This window comes from Rhincodon typus, chromosome 5 (assembly GCF_021869965.1).
Source record: "Rhincodon typus isolate 14 chromosome 5, sRhiTyp1.1, whole genome shotgun sequence".
Classification (NCBI taxonomy): domain Eukaryota; kingdom Metazoa; phylum Chordata; class Chondrichthyes; order Orectolobiformes; family Rhincodontidae; genus Rhincodon; species Rhincodon typus.
In genome coordinates this window covers 5,176,651-5,195,930 of record NC_063336.1, presented here as the reverse complement: position 1 = coordinate 5,195,930, position 19,280 = coordinate 5,176,651, and the positions used below count along the sequence as shown (strand labels likewise).

The following is a 19,280-nucleotide window of genomic DNA, read 5'->3' as shown; positions in this document are numbered from 1 at the left end:
ACAGAGTTAACGTTTTGGGTCCGGTGACCCTTCCTCAGAACTGGGGACGGGTCACCAGACCTGAAACATTAACTCTTGACATTTTCTTCACAGATGCTGCCAGACCTGCTGAGCTTTTCCAGCAACTTCTGTTTTTGTTCCTGATTTACAGCATCCGCGGTTATTTCGGTCTTTATTGCCATAACCATTCCTGAGGAAGTTCTGTCACTAGTGATGCCACTACAGTGGTATACAGTAAGGGGGGAGTTGCTTGGGAGTTCTCAATAATGACTCTGGATGCCATGAAATTAATAGCATCAGGTCAAAATTAGACAAATTGGATGCCTTAGCCGTTGAATCTTTGCTCCCCCATTTTAAATACAACTCAGAGGATGCATTGAGGTTGCCAAGCCACACAATATACTCTAAGTGGGGACTTCAATGTACACCATGAGTTGCTCAGCAGCACCATCACTGATCAAGCTGATCGGGTGTGAAAGGATGGGGTCTGCAGCAGTTGGTGAGGAAACCAACAAGAGAGAAAAACATATTTGACCTCATCCTCACCAGTCTGCCTACTGCAGTTGTATGTGTCAGCAAGAGGATCGAGAAGAGGGACCTGTCATACAATTCTTGTGGAGACAAAGTCCCACCTTCACTTTAAGACTACACTCCATCTTGATGTGTGGCATGATTACAATGTTAATGGGATAGATCTACAAACTCAAAGCTGAATTCATGCATTCATGAATTCAGCTTTGAGTTTGTAGATCTATCCCATTAACATTGTAATTGCATTCATGCATTCATGAATTCAGCAGCCAATCTATACTCTGACATGAACAGCAACCTCATAACCTGGCTTATCCTCCACTCTACCATTACGATCAAGATCAACCTTGGTACAATGGAGTGTGCAGGAGGGTATACCAGGAGCAGCACCAGGCATACTTAAAAAAATAAGGCTTCAACTTGGTGAAGTTACAAAGCAGGGCTACTTGTGCACCAAACAGCATAAGCTGATAGACATAGCCTTGCAATTTCACAACCAATGGCTGAGATATTCGTTTTGCAGTCTTGTCATATCCAGTTGTGAATGCTGGTGGACAATTAAATAACAAACTGGAGAAGGACGCTCCACAAATATACCATCCTCATGAGGGGAGAGCCCAGCACATTAGTGCAAAAGACAAGCTGAAGCAATCACGGCAACAGAACATAGAACAGTACAGCACAGTACAGGCCTTTTGGCCCACCTATTATCCTACTCTAATATCAAACTACTTGCATACCCTACTTTTTACTATCATCCACATGCCTATCCAAGAGTCGCTAAATGTCCCGAATGTATCTGACTCCACTCCTGCCACTCGTAGCGCATTCCAGGCACCCACCACTCCCTGTGTAAAGAACCTACCTCCAACATCTCCCCTATACCTTCCTCCAATCACCTTAAAATTATGCCCCATCAGAATAGTCATTTCCGCCCTGGGAAAATGTCTCCGGCTATCCACTCTATCTATGCCTCTCATCATCTTGTATACCTCTATTAAGTCACCTCTCATCCTTCTTCGCTCCAATGAGAAAAGCCCTAGCTCCCTCATAAGACCTGCCCTCCAGTCCAGGAAGCATCCTGGTAAATCTCCTCTGCACCCTCTCTAAAGCTTCCACATCCTTCCTATAATGAGGCGACCAGAACTGAACACAATATTCCCAGTGTGGTCTAACCAGGGTTTTATAGAGCTGCAGCATAACCTTGCGGCTCTTAAACTCAATTCCCCTGCCAATGAAATCCAACACACCATACGCCTTCTTAACAACCCTATCAACTTGGGTGGCAACTTTGAGGGATCTATGGACGTGGGCCCCAAGATCCCTCTGTTCCTCCACACTGCCAACAATCCTGCCATTAACTCTGTATTCTGCATTCAAATTCGACCTTCCAACATGAATCACTTCACACTTTTCTGGGTTGAATTCCATCTGCCACTTCTTTGCCCAGCTCTGCATCCTGTCAATGTCCTGTTGCAACCTACAACAGCCCTCCATACTGTCCACAACTCCACCAACCTTCGTGTCATTGGTAAGTTTACTAACCCACCCTTCCACTTCCTCATCCAAGTCATTTATAAAGATCACAAAGAGCAGAGGTCCCAGAACAGATCCCTGCGGAACACCACTGGTCACTTAGCTCCAGATTAAATACTTTCCATCTACTACCACCCTCTGTCTTCTATTGGACAGCCAATTCTGTATCCAGACAGCCAAATTTCCCTGGATCCAAAGCCTCATTACTTTCTGAATAAGCCTACCATGGGGAACCGAATCAAATGTCTTGCTAAAATCCATACACCACATCCATTGCTCTACCTTCATCAATGTGTTTTGTCACATTCTCAAAGAATTCAATAAGGCTTGTGAGGCATGACCTGCCCCTCACAAAGCCATGCTGACTATTTCTAATCAAACTGTACTTTTCCAAATAATAATAAATACTATATCTCAGAATCCTCTCCAATAATTTGCCCAACACAGAAGTAAGACTGACTGATCTGTAATTCCTAGGATTATCCCTATTCCCTTTCTTGAAAAAGGGAATAACATTTGCCACCTTCCAATCATCTGGTACTACCCCAGTAGACAGTGAAGATGCAAAGATCATTGCAAAAGGGGCAGCAATCTCTTCCCTTGCTTCTTGTAGTAACCTTGGGTATATCCCGTCTGGCCCAGGGGACTTATCTATCCTCATGTTTTTCAAAATTTCTAGCACATCCTCCTTCCTAACATCAACCTGTTCGAGCATATCAGCCTGTTTCATGCTATCTTCACAAACTACAAGGTCCCTCTCACTGGTGAATACTGGAGCAAAGTATTCATTAAGGACCACCCCTACCTCCTCTGACTCCATGCACAAGTTCCCTCCACTATCCCTGATCGGCCCTACCCTCAAGTATAGAACGCCTTGGGGTTTTCCTTAATCCTACCTGCCAAGGCTTTTTCATACCCCCTTCTAGCTTTCCTAAGTCCACTCTTCAATTCCTTCCTGGCTACCTTGTAATCCTCTAGAGCCCTGTTCGATCCTTGCTTCCTCAACCTTAACTAAGCTTCTTTCTTCCTCTTGACTAGATGTTCTACATGTCTTGTCATCCAAGGTTCCTTCACCTTAACATCCCTTCCTTGCCTCAGTGGGACAAACCTATCCTGTATTCGTAGCAACTGTTCCCTAAACAACCTCCACATTTCTGTCATGCATTTCCCTGAGAATATCTGATCCCAATTTATGCTCCGCAGTTCCTGCCTAATAGCATTGTAATTCCCCCTCCCCCAATTAAATACTTTCCCATACCGTCTGCTCCTATCCCTCTTCATGACTATAGTAAAGGTCAGGGAGTTGTGATCACTATCACCAAAACGTTCTCCCATCTGGAGATCTGACATCTGGCCTGGTTCGTTGCCAAGCACTAAATCCAATATGGCCTCCCCTCTAGTTGGCCTATCTGCATATTGAGTCAGAAATCCTTCCTGGACACACCTCACAAAATCTGCTCCATCCAAACTATTTGTACTTAGGAGGTTCCAGTCGATATTAGGGAAGTTGAAGTCACCCATGACAACAACCCTATTACTTCTTCACCTTTCCAAAATCTGTCTGCCAATCTGTTCCTCAGTGTCTCTGTTGCTATCGGGGAGTCTATAGAAAACTCTATCAATAAAGTGACTGTTCCTTTCCTGTTTCTGATTTCCACCCATACTGACTCCGTAGACAAACTCTCCTTGATGACCTCCCTTTCTGCAGCTGTGATACCATCCTTGATTAGCAATGGCACTCCCCCACCTCTTTTACCTTCCTATTTCTTTTGAAACATCTAAACCCCGGAACATCCAACAGCCATTCTCGCCCCTGTGTTATCCAAATCTCCGTAATAGCCACAACATCGTAGCTCCAAGTACTGATCCAAGTTCATCACCCTTATTCCTGACACTTCTTGCATTAAAATAGACACACTTCAACCCATTGCACTGACTGCAGCATTGCGCTATCAACTGTCTATCCTTCCTCATTGACTCTCTGCATGATGTATCTGCCTATACACCAGCTACCCCATTCTCTGATCCATAGCTCCAGTTCCCATCCCCCTGCCTAACTAGTTTAAACCCTCCCGAAGAGCTCTAGCAAACCTCCCGCCTAGGATATTGGTGTCCCTCCAGTTCAAGTCCTTCTTGTACAGGTCCCACCTTCCCCAGATGGTATCCCAATGATCCAATATATCTGAAGTCCTGCCTCCTACACCAGCTCTGTAGCCACATGTTCAGCTGCACTCACTCTCTATTCCTAGCCTCACTAGCCCATGGCACCAGTAGTAATCCTGAGATGACTACTCCATTCGTCCTGCCTTTTAGCTTCAAACCTAACACCCTATAATCACTTTTCAGGTCCTCATTCCGTTTCCTAGCTATGTCATTGGTACCGTTGTGTACCACGGTTTCTGGCTGCTCACCCTCCCCCTTAAGAATCCTGTAGACTCGATCCAAGACATCCCTGACCCTGGTACCCAGGAGGCAACATACCATCCGGGAGTCTCATTCATGACCACAGAATCTCCCTAACTATTGAATCTCCTATCACTATTGCTCTCCTATTCTCCCCCTTTCCTTTCTGATCCACAGAGCCAGGGTCAGTGCCAGAGACCTGGCCGCTATGGCTTTCCCCGGTCGGTCATGCCCCACAACAGTATCCAAAGCGGTATACTTATTATTGAGGGGAACGGCCACAGGGGATCCCTGCACTATCTGCCTATTCCCTTTCCCTCTCCTGACAGTCACCCAGCTATCTTTATCCTGTAACTTGGGTGTGACAACCTCCCTATAACTCCTATCTATCACCCCGCTGCCTCCCGAATGAACCTGAGTTCATCTAGCTCCAGCTCCAGTTCCCTAACGCGGTCTGTGAGAAGTTGGAGTTGGGTGCACTTCTCGCAGGTGAAGTCAGAAGGGACACTAGTAGTGACCCTTACCTCCCACATCTTATAAGAGGAGCATGCAACTGCCCTAGCTTCCATCCCCTCTACTCTAAATTTTCAAAAGAGATAAAGAGAAAAAAAAGCTTACCTAACCAACCCTCCACACAGAGTCATTTTTTTTTGGTTAGAGGAGGATGATGGGTGGGAGACACTAGTTGTGCAGTGTTTCGGGTTAGGCACTGCCCGAATATAACAGTTCACTTACCCAGCAGTCCCCGTGTCCGCATTTGCTCTGCTCAGCCTTCGCTCCGCCTATTCACGAGGCAAGTTTATTTATCAGGAAACCTTACTTCCTGGCTGCCCCCTGGCCTGCGCTCTCACCTCTCCCACCACTGAAATTAAGAAGACCGCTGTCTTCAGCCAGAAGGGCTGAGTTGGTGAGTTTAGTTCAGCTACTTCACCAACGACCTTCCCTCCATCATAAGATCAGAAGGTCAGAAGTGGGGATGTTTGCTGATGACTGCACAATGTTCACCATTTACAACTCCTTAGATACTAAAGCAGTCCATTTTCAAATGCAGCAAGACCTGGACAATATCCAGACTTATAATTGGCAAGAAACATTCATGCTGTGCAAATGCCAGCCAATGACTATCTGGAACAAGAGAGTTTCCAACCATTTCCCCTCAGCATTCAACAAAATCCTGTCCACTATCAATGCTGTTTCAGAATGTTCTCTGCATAGGCTGGCAGGACAGGTGTACTAACATTAACACCCTTGAAGGAGCCAATCGCATCAGCATCAGCCGTGATCATCTGAAACCAACTCCGCTGGGCTGGCCATGTGCTTAGGATGACTGAGTTCTGACTGCCAAAGCAAATAATTTTTGCTCAGCTTAAGGAAGGCACTCAAACAAGGAAGAATTTCAAAGACACCATGAAGACTTCCCTCAAGAAGTGCACATTAGATATCAATGTGTGGGGTACACTTGTTCAGAATAAACTGACTTGGAGGAAACCCCTATATGAAGGGATACAATCTTTTGAGAACATGCATTGGCAAAAGGAAATACGGAAAAGGAACTGGAGAAAGAAATGCCAGCGATCTCAAGGTCAAGGATCAGTTCTAACTCCCAGAAACACCTGCCAAATGTGTGGTTGCAGATGTGCCTCTAGGACCAGGCTCATCAGCCAGACAAGAACCCACAGCATCCATGACCAGTGACATGGGATTTCCTGGGTAGACAATCATACTCGTTCGTGATTGCTGACAACAAGGAGATGGGTCGTATGTTTGTTGTATTGAACACACAGCTGCAAATAAGAATTTTCTTGCAGACCTTAAGGTGCTCTAACTCACACTCAAATTCACTGTGGAAATGCCAGCCTACCTTCACAATAAATATTGGGATTCTCAGTTCAAGATATTTTCTGATCAACCTGTTCAGGGACATTACTACACACCTCTGAAGGAGATGGCAATTGAACCCAGGCCTCCCAACTCAGAGTTAGGGACATTACCATTACACCAGAAGAACCCCTTTTCCATGTTGCATAAATTAACTTTTATTGGCAACTCGTTCACGGGGCCCAACCTATTTGCAATCTGTAAAAACTGGCTGCTAAAATAGGGTGCATCAAAGCCATCCTGCATGATAATGGCTATCCCTAAGAAATCACTGCTTGTAGTATTTGCCACAAAGCCTTGAATGGGCCTAAGACTGAAATTTTTGGCTTCAGAAAAATGCCCAGTCTACCTTACATTACCCTGGAAGGATATGGTATTGCAGAAAATTGAACATCAAGGCAGCTAGCCAGTTCACACTGCTGCTACTATGCAAGAACGAGTTGTATTCTCTACCGGAAGGATACTATAATCATGTCAAAAAGACATTCGACTAATCACACAAATTGGTAATGCAGTATATGTATTTCAGTGCCAGTATGATGATAAGTAATACTTTCCCAAAGACAAGTGGATCATATTGAACCAGCTGTTCACAGCAGGCAGAGTACCAGCTGTACTCAATCAGCCCAAATTTGCAGAACACAGAAAATAATGGCAAACATTAGATGTATTCTTATGATTGGACAGTACTTATTCAGTAATCGTGAGTGCGCTAAGAATTATATTAACAACAAAAACATAGAAGAAAACTGAACCCAATTGAGCTATATAAATACAATGGTTACAAGAGCAGGTCAGAAGGCAGAAATGCTGTAATGAGTAGCTCACCTCCTGACTTGCCAAAGCCTGTCCACCATCTACAAGGCACAAGTCAGGAGTGTGATGGAATACTCCCCACTTGTCTGGATGGGTGCAGTTCCAACAACACTCAAGAAGCTTGACACCATCCAGAACAAAGCAGCCCGCTTGATCAGTATCCTATTCACCACATTAAATACAGATTCCCTCCACATCAATGTACAGTAGATGCAGTGTGTACCAGTTACATGATGAACTACATTAACTCATCAAAGCTCGTCTGACAGCATCTTCCAAAGCCAGGAACTCTACTAATTAGAAGAGCAAGAGTGGCAGATACATGAGAGCACCACCACTTGCACTGCCTACTTCAAGTCATACGCAGTATGTCTTGGAATTATATCACCCTTCCTTTGTTGCCTCTGGGTCAAAATCCTAGAACATCCTGTCCAATGGCATGTGGGTCTGCCGACACTGCAGAGAACAGTGGTTCTGAGCCTTGGCCTTCTTAAAGGCACTGACGGATTGACAACAAATGCTGCCTCGTCAGCAACACACATCCATAAAAGAATTACAAAAAAGAAGTAAATAGCTATAGGAACAACAGTTGATTAGACTTCATCTACAAATAATAGTTATAATTAGACGATATTAATTGTTGAAAATGTTACCACTTGGACTCACAAACACATCAGCTCCCTTTTTAACACTGGTTTTGTTTGTGCCACACATAGGACAGTCTCAATCTGTAGGACCCTAGTATAATAATTACAAGGGTCATGAAAAGCAGGTTTCTGCTATTCATCTCTAGCTCCACTGCAGTTTCTGTCCCTCACTCGTCCTGGATCCCAACCTTCTAAGGGCTGCAGTTCATCTCCCATTAAAATGCAACTAGAATAAAGTGACTTTAGAATGATTAGAAAATGCAACATTGCTGATAAGATTAGCCATAATGATGACTTTGCTGTTAACTTTCCATGTTCCCAAATGTGTTTCCAATTCAAGGATTGGCCTATTTAAAACTGTGACACTTTCTGTTTGTTTGTTGAATCAGTTTGTACGTTATGCTCCTGAACAGGAAACAGCTACAATACCTGGGTCAATATCTCTGCAAACTGAGAGAGTTTGCTCAGCTCCACCAAGTTCAACCAGGTCATATCAAGGATCCAGCGGAAGGGTTTTGGTGGACTAGCTTTTAGGTCAAGAGCTGCGCCACCTGTACAATGAGACAAAGAATTCATCTTTAGTAAAACAGTTCTCCAGTTTCCTAGACAGCATGTGTACCTGAACCAAAACAATGGGCTGGATTTTACGGTGGGGTGGGGAGTGGCAGTAGGGTTGTTGTCATGCTCACCCCCCTTGTTTACAGCCAAACCTTGGCCTTGGCTGGCTTGAGCAACATCAAGCAGCACTTAACCTGCTGACCAGTATTGAGATGAGTGGGGTTTTGCAACAAGGCCAAGGCCACTGCAGTGCTCACAATTTTTACTTTGCTGCATTTTCAGCACTGGTGTGGGTCACAAGGAATTTTTAAGTTGCTTAAAAGATAATTTAAAGAAATGTTATAATTTATACATCCATTGTAGCCCATTGAATATAATAGGAGCTTCACTAATTCTCTACGTCCAGCTGAGATTCTCGGGAATAAGGAACCATACCTTTTATAAGGGTCTGAAATTCATTGTGCTTGATGTAACCTCGCTCAAGGTTAATCTTCAGAGGCAGCAATAAAGTGAAAAGGAACTTGTGAGTTTCATAAAGACCACGCACTGAATATTTAAAGACTTCATAGGTCAAGTAGTCAATAATATTGCTGATCCTCTTTGAAGCAACTGGTGACTTCTTAGATCTACATGAAGAAAAATCAGAAAACTCTAGTGTGATTGACAAACTCACGATTAGTTACATTTAAATTCCATTATACGTAGTTCTTCACCAGCAGAATAGAAAGCTGAGCTTCATACTGAAACCTTCCATTTGTTTACAAAAATGGTGTATATAGAGCTGTACAGATAGCACAGCATGGAAACAGTTAATCCTTAACTTTGGGTTTCCAGAAGTGGAAACGATGAGCAGAATTTTCTCTCGAGGTTAAGAGTCATGGTGGCTCTGACAGTTGGACGGACTATTTTTCAGGGTGAGGTGGTTTTTTTCCCATGGTACTGCTGTTCTCCACTCATTACATATGCATATGTGTGAAAAACACTGGATTTTACAGGTAGGAAGTTCTGAAACATGCAGGGCTCCAATATCCAGACACCATATTTAAAAAAGCACTGGGACAGCACTTCACTTGCAACAACCTAGGAGCATCACTGAAGCTCTGCTCATCATTCCACCCCACCTCATCACTCCCAGAGATGACAGAGACCATGACAAAGTGGTGTCACACTTAAGCCATGTCTCCCTAGAGGTTCTTCTGAAGACTGTCCAGGGAGGGAAATGGAAGTGGTCTTTCTCTGTGAATGACAACAAGATGTCATTCTGACTGATGAAGGCAGCTGGACAGAGGTGGCTGTGGAAGTCGACAACTGTGGCCACTCATGAGAACTTGCTTCCAATACCAAAAGAGGAGGAATGATGTGCTGTGCTCTTCTAGGGTATGTCCCACTGTCTACTCAATGCTTCACATTCGTAGGAGCATGAGTTAGTGGTGTAAGGTTATTGCTGCAGTCCACTGTCACACAGGAGGCTGGGTGTGTCAGGCATCCCCACCAGATGGCTCACGTGCAAGCAATGTCTGTCACTTCACTGCAGCTACTAACAAAGCACGGCTGTATCCATAAGGATCCTGTCTTTCACATATCTGCTAGGGTTCACACTTTATACCTAGGAACTACAGCACTCAGCAGTTCACATACTATCAGGTCACTGACATTTCCTCACAACTCGAAGAATGTACACTCCTGACAGCTTTTAGAAAAGGCTTGCATGGGACAAGGACACCAGCATAAAAGATGGCTTTTGAGTTCAGCCCTGCCTGCCTGCCCTATGGCTGCCTTACTTTTCCTGTCTCCCAGCTACAATCCAGACTGCACTGACTGAGACTTCTCATGGGCTGGTCAACATGGAGAGGCTCACTCCTAATGCTAGAAGTGATAACAAGCTGGATGAACACAGCAGGCAAGGCAGCATCAGAGGAGCAGGAAAGCTGTTGTTTCAGGTCTGGACCCTTCTTCAGAAAATGCTGCAAGTGTTTGCATTGGTTATGAAGGAGCTGAGTAACTGACCAAGTTTGTACAAACTGGAGCTGACAGGAAAAAGTCTACCCCATCAGTTTCATGCATCAGACATTGAGTTGGGTTTATGATTCTTATTTTTGGTGAACAAAATTGTGCCACTACAAGTAATTTCAGCAGGCTTGGTCATTCATGATATTCATGACATCTAATGAATACAAAGCATGAAGGCTGGCAATTCCAACCTGCCTGAAAAGGTTTTGAGAATTTAATAACACAAGTTCAACTCTTCATCAGGAAACTGACTTTTTTCCCTCCCTCCTTATTAAATTCCTATGCCCATCCTCCTAATAACTCACAGCAGCCTGTAAAGTTCTGCCCAATTTAAATTGATCATTTGATTTATTGTTGTCACATGTACCGAGATACAGTGAAAAGTGCTGTTTTGCGCGCTATACAAGTAGATCGCACCATACAAAGTGCATCAGGGTAGCAGAACAGAGTGCAGATTATAGTATTACAGCTGCAGAAAAGCTGCAGAGAGAGAATGATCAGAATTAACATGGGAAATCAAGCATATGAAAGTCCTTAGTTCCTGAAAGGGGAGGTGATAGTGCAGCGATAATGTCACTTGATGAATGATTCAAAGACACAGGCATATTCTCTGGGACAATTGCTCAAATCCTACCACGCCAGCGAGTGGAATATAAATTCAATCAATATATTTCAAATTGGGTGTGAGTAGAATTATGAACGTGAGACCACAATTGCAAAAATCCATCAGGTTTGTTAATGCCTTTCGGGGAAGGAATGGACCCACTTCTCGGGACAGTGGGTATACCTGTTTTCCAGTACAGTATCTGGATCCATTTCACAGTACATGGGGTGTATGCGTCTCCTGGTACCGTGAGCAGACCCAATGCCCAGTACAGTGTGTGTATGTGTTTTCTGTTGCAGTGCGTCTACATGTTTCCAGGTACAGTGAGTATTCGTGTTTCTTGTTACAGTGAGTATTCGTGTTTCCTGGTACAGTGAATGTACATGTTTCCCGGTACAGTGAGTGTAAGTGTTTCCCGCTTTAGTACATGTTTCTCAGTACAATGCGTGTACCTGTTTCCTGGTACAGTACATTTACGTGTTTCCATTACCGTGCATCTGCATGTATTTCCTGTACAGTGCGTGTACATGTTTCGCATTACAGTGTGTCTACATGTTTCCAGGTACAGTGAGTATTCGTGTTTCCAGGTACAGTGAGCATATGTATTTCCTGGTATAGTAAGTGTATGCATTTCCTGTAGAGTGGGTGTAGCTGTTTCCCAGGGCAGTGAATGGACCCATTTCCCAGTACAGCACGTGTACATGTTTCCTGGTGCAGTGAGGGTATGTGTATCTCAGTACAGTGCGTGTATGTGTTTCCCCTACAGGGAGTGAACGTGTTTCCAGGTACAGTGAGTGCGTGTGTACATGTTTCCCATTAAAGTGAGTGTACATGGTTCCCAATACAGTGTGTGTACGCGTTTCCCGTTAAAGTGAGTGTGCGTGTTTCCCAGTACAGTGCGTGTATGTGCTTACCGTTAAAGAGAGTGTACATGGTTCCCAGTACAGTGTGTGTACGTGTTTCCCGTTAAAGTGAGTGCATGGGTTTCCCAGTACAGTGCGTGTATGCGTTTACCATTAAAGTGCACATACGTGTTTCCTGCTGCAATGAGTGTACGTGTTTCCCGTTACAGTGTGTGTACGTGTTTCCAGGTATACTGCCTGTACATGCTTCCTGTTATAGTGCATGTATGTGTTTCCCAGTACAGTGTGTGTACATGTTTCCCAGTACGGTGCATGTACATGTTTCCCAGTGCAGTGCGTGTACATGTTTCCCAGTGCAGTGCGTGTACGTTTCCCAGTACAGTGTGTATACGTTTCCCAGTACAGTGTGTGTACATGTTTCCCAGTGCAGTGAGTGTACACGTTTCCCAGTGCAGTGAGTGTACATGTTTCCCAGTGCAGTGAGTGTACATGTTTCCCATAGTGTAGTTATAGCTGTTCCCCAGCACTGTGAATGGACTCATTTCCAAGTACAGTGCCTGTACATGTTTTCCAGCACAGTGAGTATATGTGTTTCCTGGTACACTGCACGTACATGTTTCCTGGTAGTCAGTGTACGTGTGTACCGGTACAGCACATTTATGTGTTTCCTGGTACAGTGAGTGTACGTGTTTCCCATAGAGTGGGTGTAGCTATTTCCAAGGACAGTGCATGGACCCATGTCCCAGTACAGTGAGTGTACATGTTTTCCAATACCATGAGTCCATGTATTTCCTGATATGGTGAGTACACCCATTTTCCAGGACTGTGTGTGTAGTCGTTTCCTGGTACAATCAGTGTAACTGTTTCCTGGTACAGTGTATGGGTCTGTTTCCCAGTAGAGTGAGTGGGTCTGTTTCCCAGTACAGTGAGTGGGTCTGTTTCCCAGTGCAATGAGTGGATCTGTTTCCCTGCACGGTGAGTGGTTTTGTTTCCAAATGCAGTGTGTGGGTCTATTTCCCGTTAGAGTGAGTGGGTCTGTTTCCCGGTACAGTGAGTGTACATGCTTCCTAATAGAGTGATTGCATGTGGTTCCCGGTCCAGTGCGTGTACATGTTTCCTGGTACAGTGTGTGTACATGTTTCCAGATACAATGCCTGTACGTGTTTCATGGTACAGTGAGTGTATGTGTTTCCCAGTACAGTGAATGTACATGTTTCCTATAGAGTGGTTATAGCTGTTTCCCAGGACAGTGAATGGACTCATTTACCAATACAGTGCCTGTATGTGTTTCCCAGCACAGTGAGTAAATGTGTTTCTTGGTACAATGCACGTACGTGTTTCCCAGTACGGTAGTGTATATGTGTCCCGGTACAGCACATGTACATGTTTCCCAGTGTTTCCAGGTACAATGCCTGTACGTGCTTCCTGGTACAGTGAGTATACGTGTTTCCCAGTACAGTGCATGTGTATATTTCCTGGTACAGCATGTGGGTCTGTTTCCCGTTAGACTGAACGGGTCTGTTTCCTGGTACACTGTGTGGGTTTCTTTCCCAGGACAGTCTGTGGGTCTGTTTCCCAGTAGACTGGTGTGGGTTTGTTTCCAGGTATAGTGAGAGAGTCTGTTTCCTAGTACAGTGAGCATATGTGTTTCCCAGTACAGTGAGTGTATCTGTTTCCCGTAGAGTGGGTATGGTTGTTTCCCTGGGCAGTGTATGGAAACATTTCCCAGTACAGCGCGTGTACGCGTTTCCTGGTAGAGTAACTGGATCCATTTCCTGGTACAGTGCATGTGCATGTTACCCAGTACAGTGTATGCATGTGTTTCCTGGTGCAGTGAGTGGGTCAGTGTAAGGTAAAATTCTGTGAGGTATGAATTTTTCAGGCTATTGCTTGAACAGTCTTTGGGACAGCTCCCCAATTTTCTCACAAACTTGCTGAGTTTACTAACAAGAACTTTGCATGGTGAATAGGGATAGGTTTGTCTTTGTCAGTTTTTTGGTGCTGGATGATCCATCCAATTTTATTTAGACAGGTTTTGGGACCACTGAGTAGCTTGTTAGGCCATTTCATATTGCTGCGTGTCTGGAGTCACATTTCGGCCAGGTCAGGTAAGGATCACAGATATCCTCCCTTCATGGACATTAGTGAACCAGATGGCTTTGAATGACAATTAACACTTGATCTTCACTAGACTAGCTTTTTAATTCCAGACTTTCTTCAATTGCATTCAAATTTCACTATCTGTTGTGGTGCACTTTGAACCCATGTCCTCAGAGCATTCGTCTGGGCCTCCACCTCTGATTAATGTGTGTTTCTAATCTTTGTATTATCATGTCAGATTGTCAGCACTGGATGTTTTTTCAAATGTGCTTTGATGATATCAGACTTGCACATGAACAGATCTGGCCTCCATTGGTTTGATTACTTTCTGTAAACCTTTTCTTTATAAGTTACTAACTGACAGCATTGAGAAACATACCTTGCCATAGAGAGGTCAAATAATTTCAGAAATTGTGCAAGTGAGGTCTGGTACATCATGTTAACCATGCTCATTTCAGTGATGAGGAAATACAGAATACTCCCACGAGTAGCTGCTGGTCGGTATTCTTCCTGTGCAGTGTTAATCTTTATCTCCGTCTCTGCTGCCACGTGCAGCTTCTCACTTACTTCAGTTGCTGTTGTCTTGGTTACCTGAAGGACTCCAATCAAAGACTCATCATCCACCAGTGAACCTGAAAAGAAGATCTAGTCAAGAGCTCGTTTCTCATGACATGAAGCAGCTTAATTTACAAAATATGTACTGCAGCACAGAAATAGGTCTTTCTGCTTCACATGAGCTTCACTGTCTCCCTTCACAGAATAATTTTGAAATTCAAATTGATGCTCTCTTCAGGACAGTTTTTGTGGACAGAATATTCTTTGAAGGTACAAAGATGCCTTTCCATTGCAAATGATTGGCTGGAATAGATTTTCTGTTGAGATTTTATTCATTCATTCATTTATTTGCTGTTGGATGTAGTTGTACAATACTCTGTCATTCATAGAGTCATAGTGTCATACAGCACAGAAACAGACCTTCAATCCAACCAGTCCATGCTGACCATAATCCCAAACTAAAGTAGTCCCACCTGCCTGCTCCTGGCCCACATCCCTCCAAACATTCACATCCACTCTGGACAAATGTTTTGTTTTTTTGCTACTATTAACTTTACATTTTGGACCAGGTAATGTTTTTGACAGGTAGCTTCTTCTGGCTTCAAATCTGTCATAAACCTTCCCTTTTGTTCTTTATCCCTCCTGTTGTCTTTCACTTGTTTAAAACCTATTACATTTCGACCTTAGTTCAGTCATGAAGCAAACCACTACATAAACCATTGACTCCACAGAAGCAGTCAGACCCTCTGAGTAGTTCCACCATTTTCTGTTTTAATTTCAGATTTCTGGTATCCTTAGTTAGAAGCTTTTATCTGTGTTGTATCATATTAAGCACTTTTTATCTGGTACAAAGCAATAGCAGCAAGGAGTGTAGTAGCATAAATGATCAAAATATGAAATGATTAACCAGTAATTTATTTACAGTAAACACCGGAGAAACTCAGCAGGTCAGGCAGCATCTGAAATGAGGAAGGCAGAAAGCAGGTGACTATAGCCTGATTAACCTAACATCTATTGTTGGAAAAGTATTGGAAAAATTTATTAAGGAAGTAACAGAGGAACATTTGGAAATTCATAATTTAATCAAGCAGAGTCAGCTTGGCTTCATGAAAGGGAAACCATGTCTGACTAATTTAGTAGAGATTTTGAGGAAGTCTCAACCAGAGTGGATAGAAGGGAACCAGTACATGTGTTATATTTGGTCTTTCAGAACGAGGTCAATCAGTAAGCTTCACTCAGGAAGGAGAGGTTGCATATGGAGTGGGACTGAGTGAGTATATATTTTGGGGACTTTGGAGAAAGCATGGGAATTTAATGCAGAGGTAAAGGGGATTTTTTGCTTGTTTTTTTTGGATTCACAGTTTGTAGGGCTTTTTTTTTTGAAGCCCAAGATCGGGGGCCCAGCACAAAACAAAGAGTGACAGCACATGAATACTGTTACGTCCATTGGGTGATAACAGCAGCTAATTTAACTATCTACTATAGGTTACTTTCAGATTGAAGGAAAATAGGAGAAATATTTACAGATTACAAACTAAAAGACCAGTAGAAAATTTTTATAACAACATACTAAGAACTAAGTCATTAAATAGAGATCCTGGGTCAGGCAATGTGCTGTGCCTGCATGATGTAGGAGCTAGTGGACCCCATTATGGTCATAGTGACTACATCTTTAGCAAGCATCAGTTGCTTGAGGAACTCTGGCTCAGAATTGATAAGCTGGAGTCAGAGCTTCAAACACTGCGACACATTAGGGAGAGGGAGAGTTACCTGGATGCTGTGTTTCAGGAGGCAGTCACACGCCTTAGACAAACTACCTTGAATTCAGACAGTGGTCAGGAACAGGAGGGTGTGAGTACATGCGAGGCAGGTAGAGGGTTCCAGGAGGTAGTGCTGAAGGAGCCTCAGCCCTTGAGCTTGTCTAACAGCTTTGAGATTCTTGCTCCCTGTGTGGACGAGAGTGGGAGCTGTAGGGAGGATGAGCAAATTGACCACAGCACCGTGGTGCAGGGAGCCATTCAAGAGGGAGGAGAAAAGAGAAATGTAGTTGTTATTGGACATAGTATAGTCAGGAGAATAGACAGAGTTCTCTGTGGCCAGGATTGAAAGTCCTGAAGGCTGTGTTGCTAGCCTAATGCCCAGGTTCAGCATATCTCATCTGGGCTGTAGAGGAACTTGGAGTGGAAGGGGAAAGATCCAGTTGTCGTGATCCACATAGGTACCAATGATATAGGCAGAAAGAGGTTCTTCTGAGAGTATACGAGCAACTAGGGGCTGAACTAAAAAGAAGAACCAAAAAGATAATAATCTCCGGATTACTATCTGATGCATGAGCAAATTGGCACAGGGTTAACAAAATTAAAGAGGTAAATGCACAGCTTAAAGATTAGTGTGGGAGAAATGGGCTTGAATTACTGGGATATTGACATCAGTACTGGGGAAGGAGGGAACTGCTCCAATGGCTTGTTCTCTGCCAGAATCCTGCTGGGACCAGAGTCTTGGCTATGGATGGGGTTTTGAATGAAATAGTGGAGAAGGGGTAAGTTCAGTTGCATGTTCAGTTGTATCAAGAACTGTACAAGTGTTGGGAAACTCGATAATAAAACAAACTTAAATTTATCTTAATGCATGGCTAATTCGGAATAAGATAGATGAACTAATGGCATAAATCGAGGTCACAATGACTTTAAATTAGTTAAAAGGGGAGAAGAAGGGGGCTCAGGAGAGGTTAATACAGTTTCCAGAGCAAGTAATAGGACAGAGGGTATGGAATGGGTCAGGAATCTAACTTCAGGCACAGCAGGTAAGGGGACAACTATGAGAAGGGGACAACTACGAGAAGGGGACAATCAACTCAGGACCGAGTGTCTTGTACTTAAGTGTGTGCAGTATACGAAACAAGGCAAATGAGCTTGCAGTGCACATTGAAATTGGTGGGTACAGTGTTGTGGGCATCATACAGACATGGCTGCAAGGAGATTAGGGCTGGGAACTAAACATTCAAAGACAAACGTCCTATCAAAAGCACAGGCAGATGGGTAGAGGGATCAGTGTTGCCTTGATTGTAAGAAATGAAATTAAATCAATAGGAAGAAGTGATACAGGGTCGGAAGGAGTAGAATCTGCATTGGTAGAGTTGAGGAACTGCAAAGGAAAGATGACCCTGATGGGAGTTATGTACAGGCCTCCGAGCAGTAATCAGAATGTGGGGCGGAAAATAAATCAGGATGTGGAAAAGGCAGCTAAGAAAGGCACTATTACAATATTCATGGGGGACTGCAGTGTGTAAGTGGACTGGGAAAATCAGGTTGGTAGCATATCCAAAGAAAAGGAATTCATGGAATGTCTCTGTGATGTATTTTGGAGCAGCTTGTGGTGGAGCCCGCTAGAGAATGGGCAATTCTGGATCTGACGATGTGTAAGAGGCTGATAAGCCTGACCTCAATCATTGGTAAGATTTTAGAGTCCGTTATTAAGGAAGAAGTTGCGGAGTACTTGCAAGTGCATTGTAAAATAGGACTGAGCTGGCACAGTTTTGTTAAGGGGAGGTCATGCCTGCCAAATCTGTTCGAATTCTTTGAGGAGGTAATGAGCAAGTTAGACAAAGGCCAGTCAATGGACATGATCTATTTGGATTTCCAGAAGGCCTCTAACAAGGTGCTGCACAGGAAGCTGCTAAATAACATAAATGCCCATGGTGTTAGGGGCAAGGACCTGGTATGGATAGAGGAATTGGCTGACTGGCAGACGATGAGAATAAAGGAGTCTTTTTCAGGATGGCAGCTGGTGACTAGAGTAGTACCGCAAGGGTCATAGAACACAGAACATAGAACAGTACAGGCCCTTCAGCCCATGATGTTGTGCCAGCCTATTATCCTACTCTAAGATCAAACTACCCTGCATACCCTATTTTTTACTATCATCCGTGTGCCTATCCAAGAGTCGCTTAAATGTCCCTAATGTATCTGACTCCACTACCACCGCTGGCAGCGCATTCCATGCACCCAGAACTTTCTGTGTGAAGAACCTACCTTTGCCATCTCCCCTATACCTTCCTCCAATCACCTTAAAATTATGCCCCCTTGTAATAGTTGGGAAAAAGTGTTGGGACCGCAGCTACTCATGTTATACATTAACGGTCTGGATAAAGGGACTGAGGGCATTGTTGTGAAATTTGCAGGTGACACAAAGATAGGTGAAGGGACAGATAGTGTTAAGGAGGTTGGGAGGCTGCAGAAGAAATGGACAAGTTAGGACAAGAAATGATAGATGGGATACCATGCGGGAAAGTGTGAGGTTATGCAATTTGGTAGGAAGAATAGATGTGTAGGCTTTTTTCTAAACAAGGAATGGCTTCAGAAATCTGAAGCACAAACGGACTTAGAAATCTTAGTTCAGGATTCTCTTAAGGTTAACCAGCAAGTTCAGTGGCAGTCGAGGAGAATACTGAGATACAGTCTATTAGACTAGACGGGATTGAGGTTCATAAGGAGGAGGTGTTAGCAATTCTGGAAGGTGTGAAAATAGATAAGTCCCCTGGGCCGGATGGGATTTATCCTAGGATTCTCTGGGAAGCGAGAGAGGAAATTGCAGAGCCTTTGGCTTTAATCTTTATGTCGTCATTGTCTTCAGGAATAGTGCCAGAAGACTGGAGACTAGCAAATGTTGTCCCCTTGTTCAAGAAGGGGAGTAGAGACAACCCTGGTAATTATAGACCAGTGAGCCTTACTTCGGTTGTGGGTAAAGTGTTGGAAAGGATTATAAGAGATAGGATTTATA

General features: G+C 43.8%; 1 protein-coding gene across 1 annotated transcript in view; it reads right to left on the bottom strand.

Moving 5' to 3' along the window:
- LOC109930964 (dynein axonemal heavy chain 8-like) overlaps positions 1 to 19,280 on the bottom strand; it is a 2,199,840-nt gene that overhangs the window by 55,808 nt on the left and 2,124,752 nt on the right. The window contains 3 exon segments of the mRNA XM_048596622.1: positions 8,241 to 8,362; positions 8,805 to 8,995; positions 14,326 to 14,578. Of these exon segments, the coding sequence (XP_048452579.1) occupies positions 8,241 to 8,362; positions 8,805 to 8,995; positions 14,326 to 14,578 (566 nt within the window).